The sequence below is a fragment of the Gossypium hirsutum genome, chromosome A09 (genome assembly GCF_007990345.1).
Source record: "Gossypium hirsutum isolate 1008001.06 chromosome A09, Gossypium_hirsutum_v2.1, whole genome shotgun sequence".
Taxonomy (NCBI): Eukaryota; Viridiplantae; Streptophyta; class Magnoliopsida; order Malvales; family Malvaceae; genus Gossypium; species Gossypium hirsutum.
In genome coordinates this window covers 64,448,487-64,470,702 of record NC_053432.1, presented here as the reverse complement: position 1 = coordinate 64,470,702, position 22,216 = coordinate 64,448,487, and the positions used below count along the sequence as shown (strand labels likewise).

The 22,216-nt window shown below is 30.9% G+C and overlaps 2 protein-coding genes across 3 annotated transcripts; one reads left to right on the top strand and one right to left on the bottom strand.

Annotated features, from left to right (window-relative positions):
* The first annotated feature begins 1,323 nt into the window (after positions 1-1,323).
* Positions 1,324-5,692, top strand: LOC121206120 (GABA transporter 1). The gene is made up of 6 exons (XM_041076425.1): positions 1,324-1,542; positions 2,610-2,840; positions 4,215-4,312; positions 4,404-4,590; positions 4,684-5,048; positions 5,170-5,692. Exons 1-6 carry the CDS (start codon positions 1,407-1,409, stop codon positions 5,548-5,550), a joined length of 1,398 nt encoding a protein of 465 aa, XP_040932359.1. The 5' UTR covers positions 1,324-1,406; the 3' UTR covers positions 5,551-5,692.
* Positions 5,663-7,690, bottom strand: LOC121206121 (uncharacterized). Of its 2 annotated transcripts, none has more exons than XM_041076426.1 (3): positions 7,538-7,690; positions 7,331-7,449; positions 5,663-5,912 (listed from the first exon to the last, which is right to left on the bottom strand). In XM_041076426.1, the coding sequence occupies exons 1-3, from the start codon at positions 7,617-7,619 to the stop codon at positions 5,793-5,795; spliced, it is 321 nt and encodes a 106-aa protein (XP_040932360.1). In that variant the 5' UTR covers positions 7,620-7,690; the 3' UTR covers positions 5,663-5,792. The 2 variants fall into 2 exon arrangements, with proteins under 2 accessions (XP_040932360.1, XP_040932361.1); XM_041076427.1 differs by lacking the exon at positions 5,663-5,912 and adding an exon at positions 6,885-7,171.
* Between the last annotated feature and the right edge of the window lie 14,526 nt (positions 7,691-22,216).

Sequence of the window (22,216 nt, the reverse complement as noted above, 5' to 3'; positions counted from 1 at the left end):
ATATACATATATATATTTTCTTTTAAATTTATTAATGTATAATTTGGTTCTCTTTAAAGGATTCTTGTATATTTTATTTATTTTAAATGTTTTAGTATATACATCATTTACATTTTTTCATTTTCATATATATATATATCATTAGTTAAATTAACTTGTTTATGTTATGTATTATTTGTTTTGAATTTTTTTTTCCTTACATAATATATATTTTAATAATCATTCATATATTATCAGTTTTAATATGCATACAAGTTATTTCGAATCTTTGCATGTGTTATTTCTTTGTATATATTTAATCATCTTTAAATTGTTTATATCACATTGATTCCTAATTTTTGTATTGTTTTGCATATCACTTGTTGTCATTAGCTTTCATATTGTATTCACATATTATTGTTCATGCATGTAATTATGTTTTTTTTATTTTTTGTAATTGCATTATGGTTATAATTCTCATATTCACTGAATATCGATTGTCTTTTATCTCCAAACAAACCAAACAAGTATATTTTGACTCGGTTTTTTATTTGAGTTTTCTCAAAACAAGGCAATGTTTCGCGCTTGGAAATTCGAGAGATCGTACCTTAACATGCTGAGTTTCGATTTTTCGTTTGGTCAAATAACGGAATACCCTTTTAAGATTTGGTTGCGGGTTTTGGAAATCATGACGTGATCTCAATTTTTGGAGGCTTAAAATATCGTGTCCTAACGTGCTGGATGTGGTATTTTATTCATTTGGAATGAGTGAATCTTAAAATCCAATTCGAGTTGTTCCCACATTTTTTAAGGATCATATTTTAAATATTTTTCTTCAAAATTTTCGATATTAGGACATAAATTAACCAATTAGGTACCAATTTTGAGCTTTACGATGGTGCTAATCCTTCCTAGTACGTAATCGACTCCCAAACCCGTTTTCTCAATTTTCGTAGGTCCAAAATCATTGTTTTAATAAATTAAAGTATTTTATTAAAATGATCAAGGTGATCCGATCACACCTCGGAGAAGATCGGTGGCGACTCCATACCTTATTTTAAAGTCGATCCCCTTTTTTTCAAAATAAAAATGGTTTCAACAAAATATTTTAATATTAAAATTTAATAATGAAAATAAAATATCATAATGTACATGGTTAAGGATATTTCCATCAATCGACTCGTATTTTATATATATATTGAGAAAATAAAATACAGAGTTTGTCATTATTGTATGACCAACGGATGAGTGTGAATGGCTGCTGTAACATGGTTGACTTTACACCATAACCAAAGAGGTAATATTTTAATTATTTATATAAATATATTAGTTTATAATTCCTCCATCTTGGGGACCTAAGTTCCAAACAATCTTTCATTCTTCTTCATTGTTTTTGGTATCGAAATCTCAGAGAGAGAGAGAGAGAGATGGGTAGTTTGGGTAACAGTGCAAACTCCAAAGCGGTACATGAAGCTGGCGAAGATGATTATGATCACCACAAGCACCTTTCTCCTACTCATCAGCAGCTCGATGCTGGTGCTCTCTTTGTTCTTAAATCCAAAGGTGTATTCACTATTCTATTTTAGTATTTTCTCTTTAATTTCCATCCAAGTCTTATAATTTATGATCATTGCTTTGATTTGATTTGCTTTCCAAGAAAAATCTTCCGACTTTCTTTCTTTGTTTTTTTTTCTGGCTCTCCCTTTTTCTCTCTTTCACTACTTTTTGCGTTTCTTATATCATAGACACAAACTCCAACACTTGTTCCTTCTTTTTCCTTATGGAGTTAACATTCAATCATATACCATCGATAAATTTAATGTTATCACATCAACTAAATTTTAAATTTTCTTCCTAATATGTCATTATTTTATATATTAATATATAGAAAAAGATAAATTATATCCAAATTTATTACACTATTAGTAAATTTATATTTTAGTCTTTTAACTTTAAAAAGTTATAAAATTATCATTGAATTATTTGAATTTTTTTTTTAAAATCATTGAACTATTGAACTATTAAAATCGTTGTTATATGACATTTTCTATTCGCACCACCTGCACTAAATGAAAGCTCTATTTCTTTTTCTCTTCTACAGTTCAGTCTTTTTCATAAAACAACTTTAAAAGTCACGAATTTAGGAATCAAAATCCAAATAACTTTAAAAGTTCCGATCCACCATACCTATCATCAAATTATTGCTTGAAACTCGCTAGCTGCACTATTTAAAAAAAATTAACAGCCCAATGACTTAAATAAAAATTATCAAATAATTTATTAACTTAAATAAAAATATTTAAATAGTTTAATTACTATTTTATAACTTTTAAGTGAATATAAATCCTTTATTTATATATAGTTGATAATAAATGCAGGTTTTTTGGAATATTACTCTTTTTTTATAATTAAGATTTTATTGAGATTGAAGACTTATAATTTAAAACTAAAAATTCAGCGTATTATATCATTGACCTTTAATTTATTTTATTTCTATTATTGTCTTATTTATCAGCTAGTAAAATTTAGAAATGTGTTGAAAGATGGTCAAAAAGAAAACGGGAACTCAAGCTTACGTAGCCAAGTGAAGTTTGAATTGTTTAATTAACATATTTCAATTGAAAGTATAGGATCATGGCTGCACTGTGGTTACCACTTGACCACATCAATTGTTGCACCACCGCTTCTCAGCCTCCCATTTGCATTCACCTTCCTCGGATGGGCTGCCGGAATTATAAGTTTGGTGGTCGGAGCTTTGGTCACTTTCTATTCTTACAACTTGCTATCTCTAGTCCTTGAACACCATGCTCAATTGGGTCGCCGACATCTTCGCTTCAGAGACATGGCTAATGACATCTTGGGTAACCACTCTCCTCTCCTACAAATATTTCCAAACTACTTCACTCTTTCTTTCTTTTCTTTTTTTTTTTTCTAAATGTGTGAAAAATGTATGTATATTGAAAAAGAAAAAAGATTAATATAAATAAATAAACATACTCAATACAACTTTTTTATAAAATTTGACCCTGCATTATTGATTCACAAAAACTTGTCCTTTTTACCAAATAAATAAATGAAGAAATTTAAATGCCTATGCTATGGCCAAGCTCGCCCGTACTTCGTACGCAGATCCAGTAAATGTCAGCCTTACACTTGTGAATTGCTGAATGGCTCCAAATTATTTACTATTCCTATAATTACTTTTTAACATTAATTTCTTTTTTATATAAAATTTAAAATTACTTATAGTTCCTCTTTACCCTTAATTAAAATAATAATATATTTCAATACACACAAATTTATATTCTCTGATTATTATTAACTGAATATTTATGTAATTTATATTTTTTTGGCTGAATTTTTTGTTCAAATATTTCTTTATAGCTATTATATAGGGGAAGAAAAAATATTTTGATTGAAAGATGAAAAAGTGGACAGTTTGGCATCCACCAATTTCAAGGACATTGCCATGGTGTAAAACCAATTGATGTCCTTTATTTTAATATAGGCATATTTTATTGCGGATGGACTGTTCTTTTTTAATAATTTTATCTGGTTGGTGAAATTGGTGATCTGTAATATGTAAATAGCACATATGAATATAATATTTGTTTATTTTTTATTTAGAATTATTATTTTATATATTAATGGTGTATACATCTTATTTTTATTTTATTTTTAATGTAGCTCGTAAAACTTTATTACTAATTATTTAAAGCATTGATTTTCATCGCATCATGAGATATTAATTAAGGATACTTAAAATTAAAAATTTTCACCGTTAATATATCAAATAGTTATTTTTTATTTTTAAAATTTTTTAAAATAAATATATCTATTTATCTAGAGTTAATTTAGTATTGTTGTAAAAAAAAAAACAAGAAGCTAAGTTAGAGTAAGAAAGCTTGTTTTTTTTTTCGTTTTTTGGGGTTACCAAACTAGATTTAAACTACAAAAAATAATATTTTATCTATTTATTTTTTATATATAAAGTTAGTATTTTGTTCATTGTGAGCCAACTCTACAAATAGAGTCAAATGAATGATGTGTGTTTGTTTTGATTATGATCTAAAGTCATATGCAATTAGTTATTCCTATTTGTGAAGTTGTTTAACTCTGAATCAAATAAATTTTCATGTATTTCTAAGCACCATATTTTTGGAACTTGAAAATTATAAAAATTAAAAAAAAATGCTAGCTTAAATTCAGCTCTTGTAACACATTGTATTGTGCAGGGCCAAGATGGGGTCGGTACTATGTTGGGCCAATTCAATTCATGGTCTGCTATGGTGCTGTAATTGCTTGCACTCTTCTGGGAGGACAATGTATGAAGGTAACTCTTTTGTTTTCTCTAGTTTCAGAAAATTCCTATTTATTAATTAGTTATGCTTAAGATGATTGAAAATGGTTTCCAATTTTTGCAGGCAATTTACTTGCTATCACAACCAAATGGGAGTATGAAGCTTTACGAATTCGTTATTATATTTGGGCTCTTGATGCTGGTTTTAGCACAAATCCCATCTTTTCACTCACTAAGGCATATTAATTTGATATCCTTGTTTCTATGCCTTGCCTATAGTGCCTGTGCCGCTGCTGCTTCCATATATATAGGTAATTCTGGAGATACAATAAGAACTTGTTTCCATCATCTGCTTGATTCAATGATTAATTAAAAATGGCTTTTTTGTTTGTTTGTTATTCCAGGGAATTCTTCAAAGGGACCAAAAAAGGATTATGGCCTGAAAGGTGACACCGAAAGCCGAATTTTTGGAATATTCAATGCTATTGCCATTATTGCCACAACTTATGGCAATGGTATCATTCCAGAAATTCAGGCAACAATTGCACCACCGGTGAAGGGGAAGATGTTCAAAGGGTTATGTGTTTGCTACACGGTACTTATCATTACTTTCTTCACTGTAGCCATCACTGGTTATTGGGCATTTGGCAACCATTCTGAAGGCCTTTTACTCAGTAATTTCGTGGATGATGGAAATCCTTTGGTGCCAAAATGGTTCATCTTGATGACCAACCTCTTTACTATTCTCCAACTATCAGCAGTTGGCGTGGTGAGCGCATATCTTTCCCTCCCCCGTCTTCTTTCCGACTCTCCTTTTTTCTTCAGGTACATGTGTGTCGGGTCAACATAGGTTCATGTATTCAATAATAGAAATCTGGTTTTTGTCACAGGTCTACTTGCAGCCAACAAATGAAGTGCTGGAAAGAACATTTGCAGATCCAAAGAGCAAAGAGTTGTCTGCCCGTAATGTTATCCCGAGGGTAGTCTCAAGATCACTATCTGTTGTTATAGCCACGACAGTTGCAGCTATGCTTCCATTTTTCGGAGACATCAATGCCGTCATTGGAGCTTTCGGTTTCATGCCCCTTGACTTCATCTTACCTGTCGTTTTCTTCAACTTGACATTTAAGCCGTCAAAGCGGAGTCTTGTTTTTTGGTTGAATGTTTCCATTGCAGTGGTTTTCTCTGCACTGGCAATTATAGCAGCCATTGCAGCAGTCAGACAAATAGTTCTTGATGCCAAAACTTATCGATTATTTGCTAATGTATGATATAATCCAACCAAGTTTATCAATGGCTGGCCTTATATGTAGTCGATCCCTCTTTAAAAGTAAAGGAGGGAGAGCCTGTTATGCCATCACATGTTGAATGAATTCAGTGAAATTGCAGAAAGAATCAAATATTTGATTTAAATTGATTTATTGTAATAGCTAAAAGGTAACAACTGGAACTTAAAGGGGAAAAAACCAAGAAAACTCAGCTGTAAGTCTGCAACAAGCAGCTTAATTAAAGTCTATTTCGATTCTCGACCATTTAAATGTCCAAATTCTTGCTTCCAATAAGCTTGTGCTTCTTCAGGTGTCCGAAATGTCCAAATATGAGACTCGGCTTTCTCACGAGCCTCCAGAATTTCCTGTTTTCAGCAGGACCAGTTCATTATTGGGGAACAGATAGCACAGGTAAAATGCAATTGCAATTTAAGTTTTTTCTACATGGAAAAAATAGTTGGGCTGTCAATAAACCTCTCTACAGTTCCTAGTCATCGTTCCGTTTACATGAATGTTATCATCATTAGCATTCATAAAAGGACATGCTATGTTTTCTTACCCCCCACCCCCAGCCCCCCAATAAACAAATGTACAACACCCAAGCTTAAGCCTTAAGGCACTTCTTTAACTTTTGCCATATCAATAACTCTCTTCAATTGTCACCATCAAAATGCATCAAGGACTTCCTTTTTTTTAACTAAACAGTGCAGATGTCAGTGTCTTACCTCTTCACCTAAGAAATAATTGTATTTACTTACTTATATTTCTAGCAATTATTGTCTTTTCGAGTTCCTCACAAACAAACATGCATGAGCTTTTCCACACTCCTTTATTCTGTGTACCTAAATTATTCGAACCATTTAAGCACATATGAAAAAGGTAATCACTCTTTAGCTAAGATGAAATGGTGAGTCTTTTCCCCCCCATAAGTTCCTTTGCAATATCCAGGTTACCCACTTAACCATTTTTTGGTTATATCCCAATTGATAGTCATCTTTTTGTCTTCCACTGTACCTAGTCTTAGTTATCATAGTAATATACTTTGAGATAAAGGTTAAAATCTTTTGAATCTATATTACTCAGCCCCTTCATTTCCCTAAAGCCTTGTTCAACACATATTCAACCATGAGTAAAGGGTATGCTCTTCCAAATATAAGAAATAACTCTAAAAAAAATAAGTATACTCATATAGGACACATATCCGTATAACACAGGTTTGAACTTAGCTAAACATTTTGGAACTTCTCATTAATTCATTATTGAAGAGATGAATTCACAGCATGCGAAACATAGCAATAAAATTACAACTAGTCGGTTATCGACTGTAAACCCTAAAGTGAAAATGCTATCTTTTTTTCATTATGGTTCAGAGATTTAGGGCACCATTTACAATTCCCAAAAATATGGAAGATTTAAGATACTACAGAAAGACCTAGTTTAACATTACAATTGAAAACAAGCTAATCCCAAGCAATTAGGATTCTCAGTAGAACCTGATATCTTATTTGGATGGCACTCGCAACTAAAATTGAGATTTGTGATCAATGGCTGCTCAAATTGAAAGAGACATTACATTTAATTGTTGATAGTTCATCTTCGATAAATTCCTCCAATCAGCTTTTAGCTTATGAACCACAATTTAAGCATAAGGAAACCACTAAGTAGCTAATTAACAAATTAAAAGCTAAAAAATTAAATATAAATTGAAATAATAGTTTTTCCTTAAATCTTTTTGCAATATTTTTAAATCGGAAAAGAAACTAAAAGAAAGAGGAAAAAGTACCTGGAGTTGAGAAGAGGGCTTGGTTTTCAAATACAAACAATCCCAAAGAGCACTCCATTTTCCATAGCAATTATCCAAAACTCCTTCTCTGTAATACTGTTGCAATTGATGAACCGGAGCTGCCCAAAGAATAATCGGATCAATTCATATAAAAAAATTGAAATTGGTAAAAAAAAAAACAAGGAAAATAGAGAGAGGGAGGAATACAATAGAAAAACCAGAGAGCGTCGAAGCATTTAGTGCAGGACAAGCGACGTTGAGAGACAGAGGATTCGTTTTCGGCACTCATCTTTCTTCTCCGTCAATCTTGCGCGCTGGCGTCGAAATTATATCTTTGGGTTATAGTTGGGCTTAGGCCCAAACACCATCATTGGGAAAAAAAAATTGAAAATGGAAGAATCATTCTGATAGTAGAAAGGGATAAATTTCAAAACGTTTAATGACAAATTTGGTGTCTAATGTTTACATGTTTTGTCAAAATAGTCCTAATTATATTTTTGAGCCCTTTTTGGCCATTAACTCTTGTTCTTTTTTTTCAAATTGCTTTTTTTAATAGGTTTGATGATTTTTTAATGGGATGATATAGAATTTCATACGTGGAATATTTTTAATGAGATGTAATTTATTACTTCGATAACCCAATAAATAATTACATATGGAAAATAATAAAATAAATAAATATTTCATGAACTTAAAAAAAATAACTCTTAATTTAAAGAAAATAAACGTAATTATCTAAAAAAGGTTTCAAAATGAATGCACACATTCAATTTTTTTTGTTTGATTTATTAATTATCTTTTTAAAACTTCTTAGTAAACAAACATATGCATTCTTCATTTTGAAACTTTTTTTAGATAATTATGTTTATTTTCTTTAAATTTAATTTCATGTATGATTTATTTATTTCATTTTTTTTACATGTAATTATCTTATTGGATTGCTTAAGTAATAAATTACATTTCATTAAAAATATTTCACATCATCCACGTTAATTTTTTTAATGGTACTTTCATCTAATCTGTTAGAAAAATATTTTGAAAAAAAACAAAAAGGTTGATGACTAAACGTTAGTGACTAAATTTGTCATTAAACTAATTTCAAAATTATGAAGGTATTTTGATATAATATAAATATGGTATAAGATTTAGATATGATTTAATTGCATATATAAATTTTATATTTTGGTTAAATTAAACACATGAAATATTTAATTTGTTTTCAATTGTGTGATCATAATAAGATACAAAATTTTTGGATTATTAATTTGAATCATGCTAATTAAGCTTGAAATTGTTGGACTAGATGTAACAAATTACAAAAACAAGTTGTATAATATTAATTTTGAACAAGATAATGATGCATTAATGTATAATATAGAATATTTACCATCTCTATACAATTTTACTATTTTCACTTTTCTATTTAATTGTTTCTCGACGTCATTAATGTATACCTCAAGAGCATTTATTGATTTGAAAGGTATAATAATATTACGGAAAATCGTTAATAAGTGTGATAAAATGCTTTTTTTCTTTAAAAGTTTTAACAAAGGGTCCACGTATATCAATGTGTGTCATTTTAAGAAGTTGAGGATTTTTTTTTTGGCACTTTTCTTTCTATATTTGTCTTACTTTTTCTTAACACAATTCACACATACATTAGATCAGTCAAATCTAGATATGATAGAATCTCATTCTTCGCTAATTTTTTAGTCTTTCTTTGGATACATAATCCAAATATTTATGTAACAAGTAAGCAGAATTTTTATTTATTATAACACGTTTAATTTTAACATTATTATAATCTAACAAGTAATGATTTTATAAAAATATTATCTAGTTTCAATTTATATATACTATCAATAAGGTTTTCAGGTCCTATAATAGTTTTGTTCTTAAATAAATTGAAATAGTAATGTCTAAATTTAACGTTAAACCCAAAAACAATATTCCTAGAAACCAAAGGTATATAAAAGGCTTAGAATAAGTTTAAGTGATAGTTAACATCAAAGACTAAATGATAAATCTTTATGCCTTCAATTGGAGCCTTCGTCCATTTCCTCTCATATAAGAAATCCTAAATTGGATTTGTGGTTTAGATCAAAAGGAAACCATACATCGTGATGTTGGATACATGAGTTTAATACCATAATCAAATCATCAATATTAAAAATTTTAGTTAAATTGATTTCAAACATAAGCCTAAAAATTACATTTCTTTTTGAACTAAACTTTGCGGTTTTTACAATTTTTCTTATAGTGTCCTACTTTATTACATAAGTGACACTTACCGACCATTCTTTCCCTTCTCTTGCCATTAAAAACGTTGATATGTGTAATCTTATTCTTCTTAAATCTGTTGGTTTCCACCTTAAATCCTTTGCCAACTCCTTGACCTACAAGGAGATTGGTGGTAAATAGTATATAAAAATTAGTACAAAAATAAATATTCAATTTAATCTCAAAAAGTTGTCCACTACTCACTTGATAAATGCAACTGCATAGTACTGCTATTAAGTAATAATTATGATGAAATAAATATGTTAAGAAGTATTTCAAGGCTTGGACCCATAGGAATGTGTGTGCAGATGACTGCAACTAAGTAACTCACATCGCTAACTAATTTACTAATATAAGTTATAAGTTAAAAATGACATTTATCCACTGTTCGTTCCTTTTTCTTGTCGTTAGTGATATTGATGGATGTGTTTTTTCTTCTTTGGTTTTCACCTTAAGTTCTTTTGGTAACTATTTGACCTACGAAGTTGATGAGATGACATCCTTGACTCTTTAATATTGTTTACTTGTAAATGAGCTTATTAGCCCGTTCAACAATATCCCACTTATTTTTAATAGTGTTATAGTTACTTTAAAATTACCCATAAATTAGAGATAGTAAGTTCAAAATAAATTGCACTAAGAAAGAGTCATCTATCATCATCCCCAAAGTCTTTAGTATTGTTGCAATACTAATCGATCTCGAAGAATGCTATCAGAATATATGCATTATCTTTGGACATCCAAATATACATCCAACAAAAATATTGGTTTTTCCCAATATTTTACTATTCAAAGATTAAATAATTCACCTTCAAACAAATTATAAAATTTGAAGTTCTAATGAGTAGTAAAGTTAATTTATCCAAAAAAAAATCATTATAAACATTTCATAAATTATATGGATAACAATTTTATACATGCATGGTTTAATTTACATTTATGAAAATTTTATAATTTGATCACTTTGATAATTGACAAATTATATATCAAATAGACATCAAATAAAATGTTTTTACAGAATAACAAATTTTAATGTCCATTTATGTGAAATATTTAAAAGATACATAATATAATATATACCTAGTTTTTTAAACAAAATTAAGTATGTTACATAAAAGTGATGACTTAAAAAGAATCCACCAAATCTAAAAAATAACCATAAAAGCAAAATAATTGCAATAATTATCGACTTCATAAGAACATATGGAAAAAATATATGTGCTAAAAGCCTAAAATCAAATCCTACAAAAGTCACAAGACTTTTTTATTATTATCAAATTCATAAGAACATATGAAAAAATATGTGTGCTAAAAGCCTAAAATCAAATCCTCCTAAAGGCATAATACTTTTTCATTAATATCAAATTCATTGATCATAAAATCAAAGATAGTAAGCTAATTTTGAATGAACAATAGATCATGCTTTAAGTGAACTTTCGTAGTTCTAGTAAAAATCATAAGTTTCGTTTTCAATCGTATAAACATTTATATATTCACTCAATTAGAAAATCATATATCTTTTAACCATATCCATGATGCCATATATAAAACATTCAAGATCATGTGACTATGCGAATTAAAATCTAACGTTTCATAAACAATAATTCTAGAATCTCTAGAATGATATAGTTTTTACTAGTATATAAAATTACTTAATGTGAAATTGAAGTCGGTCACTGAATTTGACGAAGAAAAACACCAAGATTAATTAATTTGTCCCCCTTAACCTTGTTTCATTTTGTTGCACAACCCCTAGTGATAGAGGCTATTTTTTTTTGTGCGTGTTACCCTAAGAACTAGAAGGAGTGTAACTCCCCAAAATTTATGATGAGACATATGAACTACTCTGAGATCAAATACGGTGAATTTGTAAGAACTTTTGGAAAATGAGTCCGATAAAGAACTTTTATGATAGAAAAGCTTTTTTGGAGATGAAAATCAATGAAAAGAATCTTAGAGATGATAAGGTGGCAAACAATACTAAATTAATTTTTTTTTTTAAATTGAGGAATGAAGTGCAGATTTGACCTAAATGTGAAAAGTGAGTTAGTATATATTAATTGGCATAAAAACAAGTTGGAATATGTAATGGTATGATAAAAATCGCTTTGGGATCAAATTAGAAAGATTAGAAAGTACATGGAATAATTTGTAAATTTTCCAATTTTATCGAAAAAGGGAGAAGATGTAATTTTTTCTATTTGTGAATCTATATTGTGAGATAAATGTAAATTATGAGATTTGAATTTAATAAGTGCTTATTGTAGTGAAAAAATTATACAAAGACTCAATAAATGGGTAAAATGATATTTTTTGCCATGAAAAGGCATTTTGGTCATTTCCAAAGAATTTCATAATGAAATAATTATTTGAAAATAAATTCTAGGACTCTTGGATTATGTATGTTAAATGTGGATCACTATCTTAAAAACTATAAACTTGGGCTATGGGATTTTGGCCCAATTGGGTAAATTTTAAATTGGAAAAAAGGAAGAGAAAGCCCTCTATTAGCTCTTCTTCTTGCTCCAACCAGCCAGCCTTCTCTTATGGAGGTTCTCATTCTTTTTACATTTTTCATGTTTTTTCTTAAGATTTCTCCAAAACCTAACACCCAAACCTTGAATTTTTGTCAAAATCACTTGGAAACTCATCTCCAAAACTCATTTCCACCTTCAATCTCTCTATTTTCACCAAGGGTTTGGTTGAGTCTTAGAGAGAAAGTTGAAGCTATTGAGAGAAAGCTTCAGTGAGGTAAGATATGGTGATTTCCATCTCCCATAACTTATTATTTGATATTGGTTGTTAAATAAAAGCTTAGAAAGCTTAGGTCCTCATGTTAGATTATATCTTTGTTTGTGAGAATATGAGGATTGGTGGGATTTTGGATTCTCAAGTTAGGGAGAGGATAGATCCAATTACTTGGAAGCTTGATTTTGAGTATTTATGCATCCAATAATTGGATACTCATACTTTTCCTACAATAACATGTTTAGAAAGTTTAAGAATATGTGTAATTAAATATGAAAATAAAAATACAAGAAAATGCTTAAAAGTTTCCATTATTTAAAGTGTTGTGATTAAGTAAATTAAGTGACTTGAGAGGTTAGGGCTTTGTAAACCTTGTTATAAAGTGTTTTGTGGACTAATATGGTGTTTGGAAAATTACTTTCCATGAATAAGCATGATTTGCTATTTATGAACATGTGTGAAATGTGTATGTAATGTGGTAATATGTTAATATATCACCATGGTAATTTTTTGATTAATAGGCTATTTTGTCTAATAAGAATATGATAGCACGTTCATGTGGTCATAAATGAAGCTTTGGCTTTATGTTTGCATTTGAGGTCTTAATGACCACTATTGAATTTACTAAGAGTGTGATGTTAAATAAATAAATAAACATGTTATACGGCTTTCAAATATGAATTTTATTCAATACGTAGAAGCACTTATAGTGCTTTTATGTAAAATTAGACAAATGGTTGTCTAATATACTCTGAAACTTTGAAATATGTCTCTGGTTTTAATTGATAATGGTTTTAATTGATGTATGATAACCACGATTATTATATGCCCTAATAAACTTAGCAAAAGAGTTAAGATACATTGGACATGTTAATAAGGATTATATATGGAGTTCAGTTACCTTCAACTTTGTATATATTACATGCACTCTTTGTTGCCTTTGAGCTATGCAGTCATATGCATACTCTAATGCCTTTGGACTTAGAACTTCGGTGCTCTTTGGGTGTGTTTGGATGGATGCATTTATGTGCAATTTGGTTGTGTCTGGAAGGATGTGGTATGGTGCCTCATGGCTAAACACTTAGGTGTTTCTTGGTGTGTTTTGGATGGAGTCTTAGGTATCCGAGTCATGTTACTAGATTTTACTAAGGGTGAAATGAATTAAAATGTATAATGAGAATTGTTTTCAAGTAAAAATGGTATGTGTGTACTAAAGTAGTATGTATTAAAAGTTATAAGCAAAATAAATTGAAAGGAAACTTGAATAAATGAATAAGTGAATAAAGAATATGTCATAATACTATATATATATTTACTATTTGGTTTATAATTGGATGTTATTTGGTATAACAAGATAATTTCTAATCTTATACCCTAATAAAAGAAATGAAAAGGGAATGTTTGACACTTATGAACCAAATGACCATAAATGGAACTTATAAGTGAATCTACTACATAATTATGGCTAAAGGGATATATGGTCAATTAAGTTCTTGAGCACTCAATAAGAGTCCAATTATGAACTTCATAATTTGACTAATTAATAACTATTAATGGTAAGTTCAATCTCATAATTTGAATAAGAGAAATGGACTTAATTGAAACACTTGATGTGGCAAAGCTAGTTCAAGAATAAAAACACTTATAGGGGATCAACATTAATAACTGGATAGGACTAGTATGATTATCATTGTGTACTTATTGAGCTCATGCATTTTTGTTAGATCTAGTACCTTGAGTGTAGTATATTCGTTTGTAAACTTGTATTTTTTTCCGAACAAATTGAATAATAAAACAAATTCATGGATTTCATTAATATAATTTGTATGATTGTCCTCATATGATTTTTGCACGCAAAGCAAAATGGAAGCAAACGTTGCTCATTGGTTGTCTAACATTTAAACTAATACTAAGTAGTATCACGTGGTTGGATCGTAATACGAAAAGACAACTTGTATTAGTGGATGAATCTAAACATACCCTTAGTTTAATCAGAAACAAGCAAACTAATTGAAAGATTAATACATTGTCTATCAAGTCTAATTATGGAGATGCTTTGTCTTGGGCATCAAAACGGATGACTCCCAAAAGATGTGGTCATAAATGTGACTGATTGAACTGATAATACATCAGACAAGACCCAATAAGAATAAATCATGAATCTGTTTATGAATTCATTCACTTGTGACATTCATAGTATGGCATAACTAAATCCTAAGTGGATGACGGACTATGTATGTGAGTCTCGTACACTTTGATGTTAGTAAAAGCCTGAGTTCGAATAAATAAGGAACCAAAAATTGGTGCATTAGGTGTACAACTTCTACAATATGTAGTGTCATTCACAACAGTAGAATTCATAGCCTGGGATATGGGTAAATTATATCCTCTCATTTGCATTACATGGTTGATAAAAAGTAAACATGGCCATGGGTCGTTCATATTTGTGATGAATGACTTGATTACTATTTGATAGTAATTGACTTTTCATAAAGAAAGATGTAATGGTTACCATGAGATAAAATAAGATCATATTGGGAGAACAGATATTATTCCAAATAAATAAAGGATATCCTATGAGGGCAACACACTTATGACAAGGTCATTGGGCAAGCACTAATCGAGTTGCTTTCGTAATGGTATGTCGTTGGGGGGAGCTCAGTCACGATATTATAGTGGAATGACTTTGTGACTAAATGAGTTTATAATTGATAGGCGAAAAGTTGAAACTTAATTATAAATCATTTGAGCCTAAATTGTATATATCCAATCGATCCCTCCACTAGCTCGTTGAAACTAGAAATGAAATTACGTGTTGAATGAAAACAAAAATATAAATGAAAATGAACATGAACATGAAAGTGAAAAATGAATTCATTTACAAATGAACAAAGATTTCTAAAAAATGATCGAAAGATTGAGTTTATGTTTTTTAGCTATTTTAAAGCTTGAAAATGAAAATAAACCATGTGGTCATAATAAACAAGTTGAATGGTGAAATATTAAGTATATTTTCTTAGAAATTTAATCAAGAGTAAAATCGTCATAATATTAACAAAGGTAAATTTGGAATGAGAAAATTATTTAATATAAATATTGAAGTTTATTTTGGGAAATAGAAAAACCAAATCAGGTAACATCAGATTACAAAGTATTAGATTGAAAAGTTCGGGAAGTACTCATAATTAGATCTGATGTGAGAAAGACCCAAAATCCGTTCATGAAATATGAAGGGCGACAACCTTAGTAGGAATACTAAGGGTGTGTCACCCACCCTAATCCTACTCTAAGTAGGAAGTGTTTTTCTATTTGAAATAAACCTATCTAATTCAACAAGGGTTCTACATTCTCTCCCAATAAATAGATGGCACTGGTAAGACTATTTACACAACTTTCAGATATCATTATTTTGCCCGAAAATAGAAAGACTTTTATTCCCTGAGAATTAAATATATTTTCCAGAATAACGATTTTGTCAGTTTTTATTTGATAAGAGAATTTTCTTTTTCACCCCAAAAGAAAACTACTTCTAGTTTTTTGTGTTTGATTCAATTTGATCGAGCCCACACTCGAGGCAATTCGTGGTACAAGAATAGCGAAAAAGATTGTTTCGTTAAAACCGGGAACGACAATGATCCATCTTTCTGAAAACACAAGTATGATTTCGACTTAAGGTTTATTGCTATAAATATCACAAACCGGATCAATTTTCAAAAAAATTATTTTCTGTTGTGCAAGAAATTCGTTTTCAAACTGAAATTTTTTAAACAATTAGTGATTTAAAACGCTAGGTTAAAGACTTGCTAAGTAGCTTGAACTTCAACTTGAGAGCATCGCATCGCTGTTTGACATTTTAAAATTGTAATTCAGTTATTTGATTGACTTGGTTACTAGAATTATGGCATGTACATTAAGATTTGAATATGTATTTGAAAAATGTAAATTTATTTTTATTTTGAATTCCTCTATGTACAGGTAAGCAAAACTCAATTTGATTCGAAAAAATCGAATTTCGAGTTAACCGAATTGAGTTATTTGAGTAAACTCAAATAAGTAATTCAAGTTTCGAGTTCGAGTCGAGTTGAATTTTATAATTCGAATAATAGATCGGTGTAAATACCCCTTTGGTCCTTGACAATTTTGAAGATGAGCAAATTGGTCTCTCTCTCAACCAAAAAATACAAACAAAAATTCAAAAAAAATAAAAGTTTAAAATATATATAAAAATTCCAAAATAATTGTTTATTATTTTGCTTTGAAAAAGTTTTCAAATATATATAGTTTCAAATTTATGTGTTGTAACATGGAATTAGTTATACTGTAACAAGATTTTAATTTGACATGTTTAATTTTTTAATTTAACTCGAACAATTTCACTTGACTCGATTTGAATTTCCTTTCACTCGACGTGATTTGAAAAAAAATTCAAATTGAATTAGGACAATAAAATATGACTCGTTAACTCAATTAACTTAAATTTTTTTCACTTGATTCGATCGAATGCTCACCCCCACATTTTTTGTGTTATAAATCGGATTTTGATTCGTTATTTGTTTTAAATATGTTGTGATATGCGTTTTGAGATTGAAGAGGGACTTAAATTTGTTTTATAATGTCTTGTAACTTATGGAAATGGCATGTATGTGTTTGGACATGTTTTTAAGTGTTTTTGGACTACTTTTCAACTTCAAGGGCTTAGGTTCCAGTACCCTTATTATACATATTGGGCCAGAGCAAGTTAATAGCTAAAATGATATAGTAATTGAGCTAGGTACCAATACATAGCCCACAGTGTCAAAATTTGGGGTTATGTATCGATACTTAGGTCACTGGGTAACACTTTTACTTTGTTTTGTGAGTTTTGAGCCCGTTAGAGCTCGTATTTTACCTCAGGCACTTCGAACTCCTACAACATGATTCTAAATGGTTTTAAAATGTTTCTAAAGTCCTCAAATGATTTAAATATATTTTTTATGATTTTATGATAAATGGTTTAAGGTTTGAAATATCCAAAGATCTTTGAGGTTTTTGTTTTGTACATACTCTAGTAGCATATCCCATTTTTACTGTATGCTAAGACATGTGAAAGGTGTTACAGGAAGGATCAATTTATAATGATCAACATTTTATCCGATACATCCATCAAGTAACTAAATTAATGAATATGGTTTAACTCCTATAAAGTAAATAAATTAGTCATTTTAAATTGGATCACTTGATTTTAGACTTAATTAGGTATATAATGTAGGTTAAAATCTTACATTCACCACCATCCACATACCATGGTGGCCCTTCTATGCTTGTGATATGGACACTTTAATTGCAATAGGAGTTTTTAGTTTTATTTATTTATTATATCAAGTTTTACTAAGAATTTTAGTTTTACTTATTTTATCTATTATATTAGGCTTTTGTTTCCTTCATAAACTAAGTTAGGAATTCTATTTTATGTCAATTAGGACTCTTTTCTTTGTTATTAACAATCTATAAAAGGCTGTCAATATGAAATAAAGAGAAAAGCAATTATTCTATCAAAAGAAACGTTATTTTGAGAGGGGGTTCAGTCAAGGACGAATCTACCTTTTGTAACGCCCCAATTTTTGGGTATTCTGTGAATGTTGGCATAGGTTTAATTATGTTAGTGGGCCTCTAGAAGGCCCAAGCTTAAGATAGAACCCGGCAATTTTAGTTAATTTTTGTTCCATAAGAAAAAGGGGGTGAAATTATGAAATAAGACCTATGTGAAAATGTTTGAAAATGCTATAGGCTAAATTGAAGTGGCCAAATAAATAGGAGTGCAAAATAGGAGGATTTGCATGACAAACCTCCCATTTTACATGAAGTGGCCAGCCATCATGTTGTTGTAGACAATATGAGCACTTGATATCCATAATTTATGGTACAAATCGATACAAATTGATAATGGGTTAGGTAAATGTTCCATGATAATGGATTAGGTAAATATTCCATGATAATGGGTTAGGTAAATGTTCCATGATAATGGTTTAGGTAAATGTTCCATGATGGGAATTTCATGTCTTTTGTATTAAAGAATTAAATGGATGAAATATGAAATTTTATTAAAAGAAAAAGGGGTGAAAAGAACAAAGTTTTGTCCATCTTTATTCATCATAGCCTAAAGTTAGAGAATAGAAAGGAGAGGAGAAAGCTCTTGAATGTTCGGTCACTTGGGGAAGAAAATTGAAGGTAATTTCATGGTAGTTTGCTTCTATCTTGATGTTCATGAGTTCTTCTTGATTCTACCTTAACTCTTGAAGCATATTTTGGTTTTTGGTGGTGTTGTGAGCATTTGGTAATGAATTAAAATGAAGGAAATGGTTGTTGTTTCATGTTCTTTTGATGAAAAATGGAAGATATGTGAAGTTGAGCCAAACAAATGAGCATGCATGTGCTTAGATACTAAGGGGAAAAATCGGCTAATATGTTGTGCTTTAAAATGATGAAATGGAGATTATACTTAAGTAAAATCATAGATATATGATGATTGATTGGTGATATACATGTTTAAATAACATGCATGCAAGTTATGTGTGAAAGAGTGATTTGGTAATAAATCTGCTTGGGACAGCAGCAGTAACGTGACTTTGGAAAATCACCATAAATTGTGAGAGATGAGTTAGAAGGTGAATAAATTATGTAATTAAATCTTAATGAGTCTAGTTTAAAATGAAATAAATGAGAACATATTTCGAATTCTGTACAATGAGAAATTTGATTCGTAATGAATAGTGGTCAGATTAGTCAAACAGTGAAACATGGGAAACATTAAGAAAAATCTGGTATTGATTGGCCAAACCAAAAATTCTGAAAATTTTATGGATAGAAGATATATGAGTCTATTTTCAGGGAAAATTAACGACACTTGATTTGGAGTTTCGTAGCTCCAGTTATAAATGATTTAGTGACTGTTGCTTAGGAAGACAGCTTGCAGTGAAATTATGATTATATGGTAAACATTGACAAAAATTTGTTAATGAGTTGCTTATTGATTTCTTACAAGCTTACTATGATCTGTAGATGTGGTTGGCCAAATATTGTAAGGGGTTAATACGTAGTTCGTATTTGAATAGTTAGATTAACGTGTTAGTAATCCAATTGTAGGCAGTTCGTGTGTGGATCTCGTCAGCTTATCGTCGCAAACAGGTGTGTAACTAACACCCTCTTTCTTAGTCTGGATCAGCAAAAGTCGAAAAGTCGAAATGCCAAAAACTAGTATTTTGTAGATTTGCGAGTGTGCGAATGCTCGTGAGGTAAATCGATTAATATTTTTGGTAAGCTGCAAAATTTGGACTGCAAAGTGCATGATTTCTGTGCCCTCGATGTTTTTGGGCTTAATGGGCCAAAATTGGAATGATGGGCCAACGAGCTCAATTCGGTAATAACCCTCGGTACGTGATTCTGTTAGTACATGAAAAGTAGGAATATGCATGAAAAACCTTAAGAATAGATAAATTACTATAATACCCCTATGTATGGAAAATTACTGTTATACCTCTAGGTGCAAAATTACCGAAATACTCTTAGGGTTAAATTGACCTAAATGCATGTTTGACTGTTGTTATTTACTGCATGCCATGTTGTTATTATCTGATGCATGGGACTGAGATATTGACGGAGGAAGTACTGAAAGTGGCTTGTCCACGTACTGGAGGATTTGCCTCAATTTACTGTTAACTGACCAGCAATGCTGCAATTGTGGAGTGTTAGGCTGGGTGGGTTGAGCTATTCCCCACATGGAGTGTATGGCTGGTACGGGTGGAGTGTAGTGGTTGGTGGGTTGAGTAGTCTCCCCAAATGGGCTTGCATATGTTTATTGATGTTGCATGTATTTTGAAATGGGCCTATAGGCAATACTGTTATCTGAATAAGGGGCTAAGGCCCAGTTTATTGTAATCTGAAAAGGGCTCTGGTCCAGTACCACTGTTACCTGAATGGGCTTAGGCCTAATAAGCTTGAGCTGACTTGGGCTTTGAATGGGTTTTCCTTACACACTGAGTTTCCCCAAACTCACCCTTTTTATTTTCATCCACGCAGGAAATCCCCAACCATAGTGGGCTTGGAGCTGTGAGGGAATTCGGAGTGGCCACCCGTTTTGAAAGTTTGATTTTCTTCTGGTGAACTGGACATCCTTTTATTTACGTTTAAAGTTTTGGGTTTTTAAATGTAATAAGGCCGCTTAATTATTTTTGATGGTTTTAATATGTATTACTAAGATAGGTATTACTTATTTTAACTGTTGAAATTGGATAGCCTTAGGGCGCATTTTCAAAAAAAAAAACAACAATTGATTTCAAAATAACACGACAACAAGCAAAGCTTCCGCAATGAAAGTATTTTCCAAAATTAATCACTTTTCCTAAAAATGACTTAATCAAATCGGTTTCCTAGAAATATCCATGACGTTAAGGTGTGGCAATGGCGGTATGCATGTCTAGGATTGAATCCGAAGGGAGCTTGGTACTTAAGCAGTCTGATGGACTCACTACCTCTTTTCTGGTTTCCTACCTGGTGCACAGCTTCATTCACTTTAACCTATAATGAAATTATCTTTTAAAACACTAAGTAGGTTTTTCTGGATCAACAATATAAAATGTTTTGAGCGCTTCGATGTGGCATGTCGGATCCGGCCATAACGTCTGGGCCGGGTTTGGGGTGCTACACCTTTTGAGTAACCATAGGTCGAAACAAGAATTCTTTCTCGTCTAGACCTGTGACTAGATCTTATGCCAAGGCACATAACAACTTGTTATCCGAGCCAGCGGTCATGGATGATGAAAAGACTTTGACAACCAAGCTGGAGGTTTTCATGGAACAAATGGCTACAAGGCAACAAGCATTAGAGGAGCAGATGATGATATTATCTCTTTCAGTCCAAAAGATAACGAAAGGAGATTCAGAGAAGAATAATGAAGAACAGGGCAGTAGCGGAGGCAGGAAAAAGAATTTAGACTTGCAACATGGTGGGTGCATGGTGCCACGATACTCTAAGATGGAATTTCCCACTTATGATGGTGTTGGAGATCCTTTAGGGTGGTTGAAAAGATGCGAATTTTTTTTTGGCAATTAACGAACTAACGAAGAAGACAAAGTAAGCTTAGCATCATTCCATCTTTTAGAAGAGGCACAATTGTGGTTTGATCAAATGGAAGAAGAAGAGGCAAATCTTGATTGGGGGCGCTTCAAAGAGTGTTGTCATGTAAGGTTTGGGCCACCTATGAGTAATAACCCCTTGGGAAAACTTGCCAACTTGAACCAAACTGGGACTGTATAGGAATATCAACGTCAATTTCAATCACTATTGGCTAGGACTACTGATCTTAAACCTTAACAACAAGTAAACCTCTTTACTGCTGGGTTGATAGAGGAACTTAGAATTGATATTGAGATGCAACAACCAGAAAACCTTGGAGTTGCAATGAATATGGCTCAAAAATTGGAATGTAAACAAAATGTCTCTTCCAAATTGTCATCTCGAGCCATCTTGAATTGGCCAACTTCCCAAAACACTGACAGCAATTCTATCATTCCAACAACTAAGAACATTGTAAAGGGATGGGGACCAACAATAGAACCAACTGGGAACAACGACAAAATAGGTTCTTCTACACCATTTATTAAGAGATTGATATGGATAGAAATGGCGGAAAGAAGGGCGAAAGGGCTGTGTTATAATTGTTACGAGTCTTGTTCCATGGGACACAAATGTAAAATGTTATTTTGGATAGAAGTACCAGATGTTAAAGGCAAGCAAGATGGTGATGAGATAGATGATTTTGGATAAATTTTGAAGTTTATTTTGAATTTAAGCTTGAGGACAAGCTCAATTCCGAGAAGGGG